Source organism: Anticarsia gemmatalis, chromosome Z (assembly GCF_050436995.1).
Source record: "Anticarsia gemmatalis isolate Benzon Research Colony breed Stoneville strain chromosome Z, ilAntGemm2 primary, whole genome shotgun sequence".
Taxonomy (NCBI): Eukaryota; Metazoa; Arthropoda; class Insecta; order Lepidoptera; family Erebidae; genus Anticarsia; species Anticarsia gemmatalis.
Genome location: NC_134776.1, coordinates 17663071 through 17675659, shown reverse-complemented (window position 1 = coordinate 17675659; position 12589 = coordinate 17663071). Strand labels below are relative to the sequence as shown.

General features: G+C 36.9%; 1 protein-coding gene across 6 annotated transcripts in view; it reads left to right on the top strand.

The window, feature by feature from the left end:
* The window catches only part of LOC142986608 (uncharacterized), a 187413-nt gene that overhangs the window by 163038 nt on the left and 11786 nt on the right, over window positions 1-12589 (top strand). For all 6 annotated transcript variants that reach the window (XM_076135139.1, XM_076135138.1, XM_076135141.1 and 3 more), the window contains 8 exons: window positions 136-387; window positions 1570-2046; window positions 3457-3629; window positions 4722-4815; window positions 5866-6496; window positions 10561-10727; window positions 11154-11363; window positions 11934-12234. In XM_076135139.1, coding sequence (XP_075991254.1) covers window positions 136-387; window positions 1570-2046; window positions 3457-3629; window positions 4722-4815; window positions 5866-6496; window positions 10561-10727; window positions 11154-11363; window positions 11934-12234 — 2305 coding nt within the window. The remainder of the gene's footprint in view (window positions 1-135; window positions 388-1569; window positions 2047-3456; window positions 3630-4721; window positions 4816-5865; window positions 6497-10560; window positions 10728-11153; window positions 11364-11933; window positions 12235-12589) is intronic.

The following is a 12589-nucleotide window of genomic DNA, read 5'->3' as shown; positions in this document are numbered from 1 at the left end:
AGAAGAAAAAGAAAATGCTTTATCAATTTTTTTGTATGATTTTCAATACTTTCAAGTAGGTATTGGTAGAAGCTGGCAATTTTCATAAACTTAATTTATATTTCTTCTTTTACTAATCGCGATAACTATTTACAGACACCTACCACTTAGCAGAAAACGAGTTGATACTCGAATGCCGAATCCGCGGCCAGCCTTTGCCAACAATCACGTGGCTCAAAGACGAGAAACCAGTGAGTTCGAACGAGCGCTTCCAAGCTTACTACTTGGCTGATGGAGTCTGCAGACTGGCGATCAGCCACCCTACTTCCGAAGATAGTGGAAAATACACCTGCAAGGCAGAAAACTCGGTGTGGTCGGACCAGATCACGCATGTCGTGAGTTTTACTGGTAAGGGACAATAATTTTTTACTGTTTTTGATTGTCTGATTTGATTTGGAAAGGTGTTGGATAAAATGAAAAAGTTTTGCAAGTATAGCTATCGTTAGAGAATGGAACATAAATTTTAATTTAAAATGACAGGGCCCTAATGACCACCATATAACTATGGTGTAATTAAAATGATATTTGTGTACAAGTCAAATCAAATTTTTGTTTTCATGAAACATTTCCCTTATAGTGCAAAGTCGATCGACTCTTTTAGTAGGAAGTATGATGTCACAATTTAGCATTTCAAGTAGGAATCAAAATTAAATGAGTGATTAATATATTAATAAGCAGAATATTACTGCCTAGCATTAGCATTGAATATAAAAAAAGAATTTGAAATACGTTAACGTGGTTTGAAATCACACATTTAATCTTCAATATCATAAATACATTTCCTACTGTTAATATTTATTTCTTAAAATAGAATATAGAACGTGGAAAATCTAGTAAATTGAACGTCAGGAAATAGAACGAATATGTTTTTTTGCTCGGATCTGTTCAGGCAATACATTCGTACGTTTTAATTGGCAACTGTGCTTACTGAAGTGATCTAAATATTTTAATATACACGCAGATTCAATTGAAATATTTCTATTCAAAGTATCGGCTTGGAAAGGAATTGAAAACAAGTATTTATTTATGAAATTGTATTAAAAAAATATTGCGGTGGATGTGTGCGCCGTGAAATGAAATGAATCTAAACTGGAAAAAAATACGTTCCTGCTATTTCTCGTATCTATTTGAATATTGGAAATTGAAATTGTGTAATCGTTGGTTAGCCGATCAATCTAAAACTATTTTCTGTGAAATTCCAATATCAATACGTAAAATAAAGTATGATACGCAAACATTCACGGATTGATTGAAATTTGCAATCAACTTCATAAAACTTTGGTACTTTTAAACCCTTACTCAATAGGTGCCTTTACACACACGCTCTTTCGCACGTGAAACAACAAAGGAAAGAGCGCGCGCCGCGCTCGTCTGTCAAGCTCGCGAAGAAAACGTGAGCGCCGTCTTTCCCGTGCGTAGTCCTGTATGCTCCTAATCACGCGCGAAAGAGCGTGTGTGTAAAGGCACCTTTTACCTCCAGCAACACAAATAAGAACATGAATAGAAATGTAAACGTTTTACTATTTTCAGGTAAAGAAAGCCGTCTCAGTCCAAACCTAGCTACGATCGAACGATCTCGATTCAATCGCCAAGCTCTCGAATCAAGGCGTCCATATTTCACTAACGTCTTAAGCGATTACAAAGTAACAAAGGGCGGTACCATCGGCCTACAAGTCGAAATTCGAGGATGTCCCACCAGAGTGGAATGGCTTCGAGAAGGTCACAACGTAACAGAAGTATACAGAAATGCAAAGACCTTTGTCGAACATGGTCTTTATACTTTAGCGTTGACAGATGTAACGGAGAAAGAATCTGGAATGTACACCTGTCGTGCTTGGAGCACTCATGGGAATGTCGATATGAATGCGGCGATTACCGTGGTACCTCCGAACGAGTTGGAAGGCAAACCCGCGATCATTGTTGGTCGGCCTGATAAGGATATATTGATATCTGTTGGTGAAGATGTTAATATTTCGTTCCGAGTGCAGGGCGAGCCGAAGCCTAAAGGTAGGATTACATACATACATACACAACATACATATTAATAATATTGTCAGTTCCATGTAACAGTGAGCGAGCCTATATAAGATTATGACGGTGAGTTTAATAAGAATACACAATACGCAAGCGAAGTCGCGCGGGTCAGCTAGTTTATTATAACAGTATCTTTCTTAAAGTTCACTTGTTGCGTGTTTGCTCGCATAAAAGCTTGTCACGTACCTCGACTGACACGCGCGATGCTCTTCTACGAAGTAGAGTGAGAAATCGTGATTGCACTCATAATAGAATGTGAGAATCTAAGCCGTAAATAAATTTAGTTTATCTATACTAATATTATAAAGCTGAAGAGTTTGTTTATTTGTTTGAACGCGCTAATCTCAGGAACTACTGGTCCGATTTGAAAAATTCTACTCTACGGGCTCTCTAGGAGCAGAGCAGCAGTAAAAAATGTTACAAAAACGGGGAAAATTTTGATTAATTCTCTCTTATAATGTCGCAAGCGAAGTTGCGCGGGTGAGCTAGTGTACTATATTTAGCTTACTATTCAAATATTACAGAAACTAGTTTTATGTTTGTTTTTTAAAGTTATCTATTACACAACTCCCATTGCAAAATTATTAAAAACAAATAAAAACTAATTTAGTAGTTATTATAAAATGTAAATCTACATTTGAGAGCTCATGAATATGTTAGTGAATTCATTTAATCATTGGTCGTATTGTAACTTTTCTCAAATTTAGACACGATTATTTTTTCTATTTATTATCATACTTTTGTACATAAATAATGGATATAGATTTCTCAAATTGTGGGGTCTAGTCTTCCAAGCTATTTGAGTGCTTTTTAGGGTTCCGTACCCAAAGGGTAAAATGGTACCTACCCTAAAAATTATACTACTAATTATATTACTAAGCCTCCGTAGTCTGTCTGTCTGTCTGTCTCCAGGCTGTATCTCATAAGCCGTGCTAGAAAGCTGACATTTTTACAAATTATGTATTTCAGTTACTGCTATAACAACAAATACTGAAAAAAAATAAGGGGATCCCCATACAATAAATCGTGTTTTTTTCGTATTCTTTTCGTATTTTTTTCGTATTCTTTAGGTCAATATTAATTTTCTAATTCAGATTATGGTCTGGAACCCTTCGTGTGCGAGTCTGACTCGCACTTGTCCGGTTTTACAGCTCAACACTCTATTCTACAGTTTTATCACGTTAAAATTGTAAAAATAGCTATAATTTTTACTGTAAGAATATAAATAATTCGTTCTTTTCTAAACTTGTATTTAAGAAAGTTTTTAATTTCTGGTTCGAAGTTCTTCCTAGTTTGAATTTTAAGAGGCCTTAGTCCATTTCCATGGAACCAAAGCACAGTAACAAATTTGTAAAGTCTACTAAGCAATACTTTTTTTTCTAGTGGTATTCATGAAAGGCATCCGCGACATCACGAACAGCCAGCGAGCGTGCAAGATGACGTCAGACGATTATGTCAAGTTTACCCTGAAGAGGTCTGTGGTGTCTGACGCCGGGACATACTGCATACTGGCCAGGAATGCCTATGGATGTGACCGCGCTTTTGTTACTGTGGTTGTAAGTATACAATATATTTTTATCAATAATTAGTATCTAGTGGCTAGTTAGTAAACGAATCTATACTTACTAACGTACTCGTAATATGTACATATTATGAACATACATAAAATAACGCCTTCTTCCCATAGGGGTAGGTAGCCAGAGACCAAAAAACGCTCCTTTGCGTTATTCACAATATGAATATTGTCATAAAGGACCGCCGGTTAGGAGTACAACACATCCGTGTGAGTCCAACAGTCCTTTGTGCAAGGCATCACCGATATGCCTATGCCTTTCTAGGGTGTCCCCTCTGACTTCCAATTAACGTCCGCACAGTCAATTTCATTCATAATACTTACTAGTATGTACTAGTATCATAAACTAAAGGATCCCCGCGGCGCCGCCGCATATTTCACAATAATGATCTTCGACTTTATTTAAATCGGTTGACTGTTTTGGCTTTTGACAGACTGATCAAGAATCATCTTCTAAAATGATAATTAAGGAATCACAGTTTATACCCGAACATTTGGAATTATTGAAATTCTATCAATAGTAGAATATAAATTATTGCTTAATAATGCGCCCAAAGACGACTTCAAAGTCTAAACACTGAATAGTCTTAATTAGGAACAAGTTCCAGTACCTTGTCTTAGTTTTAGTGTACCTACCTATTAAACGAGAACAGCACCAATTTGCCATAGCAAGTTAGTTTTCGTAACTCAAAGTGAAGGATTAGTTAGTTGTCAATTATCGGTCTTAGATTTAAGTTATTGTCTCTAAATCAAACAAGAATGTCCGTAGCTCTATATAATACCACTGTTTGATATGGATCCTTGTGTAACAGTTTAGATGGAGTATACTATGTAGATAGTTGAAGACCCGTGGAGAATAGTCTAATTAACCGCACTAAACATTTTATTACATACATACATAAAATATTTTCTCGTTGGAAAATACAACTAAACCTTAAGTAGTGAACACCTTGACTATTGCAACATTTACTTTGGACATTTACTCACATTTCAACGGTTTGTTTTATATCGAGATCTTGTTGTGTTATTTTCTGGTTTGAAGGCAAAATTGATAAATTCTATATCCTTTCTACAGGTGAGGCAGCGAGCTTCATCAGAGAACTTGATATCAGACTGGACTTACCCTATGGATGACTCCGCCTCGTCTACTGCTGAGAGGAAATATAAATGTAAGTGTTATAATTCTATAAATAGTTTAATAATTAAATTATGACGGCCTCCGTCGCGCAGTGGTTAAGCTTGTAGCTACGCCTCGGGAGCCCATCGTGGCCATCGTCGTGGGTTCGATTTCCACACGGGACAATATTATTTGCGCGATACACAAATAGTTGTTTCGGGCCTGGCTGTACTCTCTATCCGTTATTTGTATTTTCGTAAAAGTCCCCGCGACGCAAGAGCCATTATTCGTGAGAGAGTGGTTTCCTTAAACTAACAAAAACATATACAAAGATAATAAAAAAGGGTAGGTACAGTTTAAATCGATAAAATAATAAAGACGAATGCACGCTCATGCGTTTACAAATTCTTCCGCACCCCGCATTCGGACGGTAACAACCAACGAAAATGCGCCCTAAGCGTGTGCTGAAACTAAGCAACGCAGTTCTCTGTAGCAAAGAGCACTAAACAAACGTTTAAAAAAAATTACAAGGACCGAACATTTCATGGAATTATTTCGTAAATGACACAAAGCATCGAAAGCATACAAAAATACTAAAAAGCACACGTGAATCTGTGTACTGCATTTTGCAAACGCTTGCGGCCTGTGTTTGCATCCAATTCTCTCCCTAATAGAACTTACAATGTGCTGCGTTGCTTTCGTTTCGGCATTTGTTTTTGTTTAACGTTTAACGTAGTTTCATTCGTCGATTTTGCCCAGTGATAGTCTGTTGTGTTCACAATAAGCATGAACCAGAATTAGTTTATAGGAGGTAGCTAAATTGTAGAAGCTTATACTCGTAGCCACTTCTTGACAGTCAGGTTATTGTGTAGGTATAGGAAACCGCGTTACCCCAAGACGTAAATACGAAACTGATGCTAAACCCATCAAACGTTTGACCGCTCAGCAACACAGTTGCATTAAACAATCGATTCGCGATACGTCTTGCCAATTCCGCCTATCTAAAATCAATCTCCGATCAATACATTAATCATCTGGCAGGCGGGTCTGGCATCACATCAACTATTCTTTAAGGTCAGTGCCGGTTTGGTTCTCGTTTTAGCCGTACCCGAGCGCATCCCGGGAGAGCCGAGCGTCGTCGACGGAGGCAACAACTGGGTGTCTCTTGCGTGGCCCAAGTCTGACCCGGGGGAGACCGCCCCCGTACTCGCCTACAAGATAGAGAGCTGGCTTCTGGGTAAAGAGGGAGGAGCGCGCTGGATAGAACTAGGAATCACTCCTCTCAACTCCTTCGACGCCTTCAACTTGAAGCAGGGAGAAGAATACCACTTCAGAGTAACTCCACGCAACAGATACGGGTGGGGAGAGTCTGTGCAAACTTCTTCTCCAGTCGGTATCGGTCTAGCCGGTGACAGACCAGAGTTCGTGGACATTTTGCCCGGACAGTTGAAAGTGCTAGCCGGCGAGACGGCGAACCTTAGCTGCAACGTGAAAGGCAAGCCGTTGCCTGAAGTCGTTTGGATGAAGAATGGTCACGAGATCGAAGACGAGGGCCGGATAACGACCCAGTTTAATGGACACAATTGTTCTTTGACGATCAAGGATATAAATATTGAGGATGAAGCGCGGTACAGCTGTGAGGCGAGCAATGTTCACGGACGCGCGTCTACTTATGCGAGACTGGCCGTTGTCACCGACAGACTAATCTGGGAGGCGGACGCGAAGCTGAAAAGGTGAGTCAATTAAAAATAACTTTGCATTCTCATTTCAATGAATTAATGTTCAAAGCTTATCATCAATTTGTAAATAAGTTATCGTTATATTTTGCTTCATTCTCTTAGAGATATTGTTCGATATAAACAATAATTTCAATACAGCAACCCTCAAAAGCCAATTCAATTAATCCGCTCCAAAAAGTGTTTAACATCACCATAATATTGTTGTTGTTACTTAAACAATTATTTTATTTATTTACTCTCGTAATCAGGATTTAATAGGGAATAATGGAATTAACTTTTAATGTGTTGGTTTTAACCTATTCAGTGTTCATAAATTAATTTATCAGGGTTTTCATTATCACAGCCTGTTGCATTGGGAAGTGAATAATCAGATCAGCGCGATCATTGTTTAAGTAGTGACCAATATATTTTGTACGTATAACAATGTATGCTCATTGAAATATAGAGTTAAAACTAACTATTGGAGCTTAAACGAAACAATATTATATTAAATAACCGATTATGCTTCGCTAGCGTTCAAAACGTCACTTCATATTCAGTAGTTAAAGAGTTGATTTTGTAAAAAAAGGCCATGTATTTCGAGCTTATAAATCATAATGGTCGAGACTGTACCTATAATCTAAGTGAGAAATAATTTCTTGATAGGATCTAGTACATTGTCATATGGTGTTAAAGATCTTTGGTCACGAAAATGTAGTAAAGCAGGATTGTTTTTTAACCAATTTCAAAAGTGAGTTCTTTGCACTGTGCACACAGCAAATTTCGACTTCTTAAGTGTACGGTTTGAAGTCTTTGGTGAGGAAAATATAAGTAATTAAGTGTTATGTAAAATTCTAGCATTTTGTTGCATTCGGTAAGACTGTAAGCTGACTTCAGTATTGTTGGAAGAAAGGCTGATGATCAGGATTGATTTGAACGTGATAGCTAACAGAACTGTGTGTTTCATATACATATATATGATCCCAGGTGTAGTTTCCAAGTGATACGAATGCAATGATAACGTAACGATGTTTTTGTTTTGTTTCTATTATTAGAAGACTGCACAAATCAGTGCCAATGTTAAGTAATTAAGGGTTAGGTAACAGCCTTGTACGCATTTTATATACGTAACTAATGTAATAGATAATATCGTCTTACCTAATACTCTTATAGGAGTACATATTTATTTTATTTACGTTATAATTCATAGATCATAGCTGATCATAGGTGATGTATTGCTAAAAAGTGGTGCGTAGTACTTGTATCCGGTGATCCTGTATGACAGCTGTATGTACGGGCAATGAAGCAAAATAAGTTTTTGAAGATCGTAGGAAGTAGCTTCTTCTGATCTCTGTATATAGCAGCAGTATTAGAAATTCAAAAACTAGCGCGCTTCAATAAAATATCGATAAATACATTTTTGAAAAATTTTCACCGTATGAACGTAAGGAGGAGTTTTACGCCATGAAATATTTCCACGCGGACTAGACCGTGATCAGAAACTTATTAAAAAAGTCTCTACCGAGATGACTAGTGACGATACTATATAGGTATAATTTATTTATTTACGTACAAACATAAATAATATCACGCCTGTTTGCCGAAAGGTGTAAACAGAGGTGTTTTGAAATACGCCCACGTTTCGCCGTTAACAATGTTTTTCACAAGTCCTCTAATACATGGGTATAACATCGACCCTATTGCCATTACCGCGCATTTAACCAAACTCTACTATTGCGGAATATACTTATAAAAATTAGAAAATGCCAATGATACTTTAATCATTTCTATATAAATAATGATACATACTTCAATTTATTTCAAAGAAATAATTCTATTCAATCAAGTACAGACGTAGTTTTCATTACAGGATCAATTTCTGTTTACTTAAGCTCCCCCACCGAGAAAATACTACATAAAGGTTCTTATACACGGACTACTAGCGGGAAAAATAAACTAAAACTACAGTTTTCTTTCAATGGAATGTGGTTAGGATTTACATAGTTAATCTTTAGTACTTTAAGTTTTAGGTCTCTGCCCACCTTCGTAGGATAAAATTCGTGATTTTGGGCGTTTGAACAACACAATTCTTTCAAATTCTCTTTAACCTCATGGTTTAATATACAAATTCAGCTAAAATTGGTCGCAATCAACAATTTCGAGCATTCTTAACTTTCATGCACGCATATTACAACTCTAGGATGTTTTCCTAGAGTTGTAATATGCATGCATGAAAGTATAAAATATGGAATAGTTCAATTGTTTAGCAAGTTTTGTAGCCGTGTACCGTCAGGTGAGATGATAGACCAATGCCTCATAAAAAATTAAATTAAAACGCCTCAGAGCTTAAAAATTCTTTCTTTCTTTCCCACTATGGCGATTTTCCCCTCTGTCCATACGATAAATAAATAAAAAATAACTGTCCATTTAGTTGATAACAAAGCTACTCCCACGTTATACCGATTTTCACCGATTTCATTTGTTTCAGAACATTGTTCACAGATATTCCAAATATTCGATAGTTAGAGATAGTTTTAACTATGGATATAAAAATATTGACAGAATACAACAGCGTCAACAACTGGCCTTTTTAAAAAGGTTGTAGTTTTATGAATTCTATACAAATATTGTGAATGGATTGCTATACAAAACATTTTATGGAATCCGGTTAGCTTTTGTTATATTTTTATATCGAATCGACTTTTCGAGAGTAAGCGCTTTGACACTTTGTAAAAGTCTAACTGAAATAGTCGTTCGATATATTTTTATTAAAGTTTTGTTATTTTGATAGGGATTTTTTTTACAAAGATATGTCAACTGTAATCGGCACGCAAAACGGTATTTCTTAAAATTTCAACAAACGGCATGAAGCTTCTTTCGATTTTTAATTTTTTATGCTTTTTTTATAGTAAGTACTCCATGTACAATTAGTATATCAAATAAATGTAGTGAATTTAAACATTTTCAATGTGTTAAATCAGACAAGTCAGACAAGTTTTCGACGACGCGACGTCCACACATCACAGTGCAAATTGTGAGGTCGTCGTATTCTCCTATTAAAATAGTTATAATCTGAGGGGCCATATTCTATACCTACCGACTGCCGACTGCCTATCAACAATTTTTTTATGGAAACCCAATCAAACACCCATGTATTTAAGCTATCAAACTCTCGATTTTCGATAGTACCGACTATAGAAAATCGCGGCCCAGTAACAATCAAATGACAAATAGCATACAAAATATTTTAATTTAGCATCACCAGTACGTCATGTATAGGAACCCTAAGACCTGATTTCTTTTGACGTAGTTTCTTAATGGAACCAATCATATCGTATTCAAGGAAATTGAAATAAATCCGATTTATAGAACTGTCTGTAACAGTAATGAATAGAAGTAATAACTTGTCTTGGTAACCTAATGATGATACTGTTTAGTAATCAGGTATATTGTAGTAAAGACGTCAGAATCTTAGTCTTTATTCATTTAGGTCAAATAATTAAGCTCTTCTATATTTTACTTTATATTAACTGTTTTGCTAATAAACGTAAGCTTTGAATAATTGTAGTGTTTTTTCACTTTCAATCAATTTTAAAACTATGTTCGAATGAAAAAGACATAATACTGTATGACTTATCAGAACTTACACGATAGCTAGATAGTTTGATTGAACGCGCTAATTATGCTTAGGAGTTACTTGTCCAAATTGCTTTTTTTGTGTTGGTTAGTCCGTTTATTAAGGAAGGCTAAACAATAATAGGTTAGCATCACGCTATGAACAATGGTAGTAGACCTGAAACCTAGTCTACGTGGACAAAGAGCCGGACGGCCGCTGGTTACTGAAATAAGATCTTTATGATCAATGTCTCAACATACCTTGAAGCAATGAGAACAGATTCAAAGAAACCTAACTTTAGTATCATCAATAGGCTTTAAAAGAGAACCTGGAAATATTTTTTCCAATGCAAGAACAGTACATTAAAAAATTGCAGAATGTGAGAGTAAAAAACACGCAAATTTTATCGCTGTCCAAACTTCTTCTTTTATATATTTAATTATATCTTACATCTTTCAAACAGGGACAGATCACAAGATGTGGTGGGTGAGTTCGCGCCGCAGTTCACGATGCGTCTTCGTGACCGGCGCGTGCAGGCTACCTACCCTGTGCGGCTGACGTGCCAGGTGGTCGGCAACCCACCGCCCACGCTCACCTGGTTCAAAGACGGAGAGGATGTGGCCTTTGATAGTAAGTAACTGTCACTATAACATCATTCTGAACCGTAGGGCACATTGTCCTTCGCTGTTTGTGATGTAAACGATTAAGATAGCTGTTCCTTAAAGTCGATTTAGGTGGTTAAATGCCAACAAAAAATCGATAAAAAATATATCATAATTTTTTTTCTTTCATTAGTAGAATTACTTACCTTATTAAATTTGAACCTCAAATCGTTTCATCCACAAATTTATCATGACTTTATCTGTATCACACTGATATGCATTTGTGTAAAAGATTCATTAACCGACTTCAAAAAAAGGAGGAGATTCTCATTTCGACTGTTTTTTTTTTTTTTTACAAAGTGCCGTAAGATCGAACTCGTCTATTACAACCAAGCTTACCTAAAAACACAACTGTTCAAAGAATAAAGGTAAAAATATTTTCTTAATCCCGTAGGTCGTCGCTGCAAATACCAAGACGAGCACTTCCACACATTGGAGATAGCTCCCACCACCCTCGAGGATGGTGGCGTGTACGAAGCCATGGCTCGCAACAGCAGCGGCGCGGTCAGCTGTCGGTGCAGCCTCGTGGTGGACAAGGGCATCAGGGCGTATGTCGCGCCGGAGTTCTGCTGTGGACTCGAGCCGCTGTACAGGCTTACTGAAGGTAAGTGATTTAAAATTAATTTACTTATTCCTTATTGAAACTAAAAAACAAAAAAGTTAGAAAGTATTTTATCATATTTTGAATCATTTTGGTTTATATTTAAATGATGCAAGTGTACTACAGCTACCGTTTACCGCTTTATCTACATATTGAACAGTACGCTACTACTAAATTACTAAGTTAAGGTACATAATACAAAAACGTGTCTTATGCTGATGAGACCTATGTAAAAAAATGTTAAGTTTAATCTGCAGTTGTCTTTGCTCATACTAATATTTATAACTAGATACATATTTAGAACTACAGCGACAAAAAAGTGCGAGGTTTGACTTAAGCACAAGCCGTTAAATTCGGCTGGAGAGCAGTAGAGCGATTCTCTTAGAAGGTAATGTCGAGTATCAAAAGTTTCACTTTCAAAATGTACTATAGTTCCTACGACGCCTGCTAATCAGTTTTTCATACAAAATATCTTGATACTAGTCGGTTGTTGATTGCCGATAGTTAATATCGTGACTTATAAAGCTAGTAACCTTTAAAAACCATAATTTCTAACTCAAACGTCCATTACAGGTGAAGAACTAAGAATCTCAGCGGTAGTAGAAGCGTACCCATCAGTGGGCGTCACATGGTACCGTGATGGAGTCCGCCTGAGGCCTAGCAGGCGTGCCATCATGACCTTAGACCGAGACGGTCAGATAGAACTGGCCCTCGCCTCCGTGACCGGCCGGGACGCCGGAGTGTACACGTGCACAGCGTCTAATGAAGTCGGCCGAGCGTCTACTTCAGGGAAAGTGGAGATTATCGAAGGGGATGGAAGAAGAACGACTACAAAGAGAACTCCGCCGGTTGTTATCAATACACCTGATGTACCGTAAGTGTAATTTTTTTTTATAACCCCCTTATTCATAAACACACTATAAACCTATTTTAGTTAAAAAACTACTATAATATGTTTTCTCTTTTTCATTTCGCTAAGGAGTGAAAGAAACAAAACTCTTTATAACTTCATAACTTCGTATATTTTTATGAATTTATTAAGGACGTTGTTAAGCAGAAAGGACTCAATCCACACTTTGACCACACTGGAGTTAAGTATGCAATCATTCTCCTGAGGGTCAAATCTATGATGTAGTGAAATCCCTATTTTTAAAATGTACAAGGAAACTACTTTTCTGACTACCTCGACTCAACCCACAGAATGAAGAGTGTCAAAATTTACCCTCAGG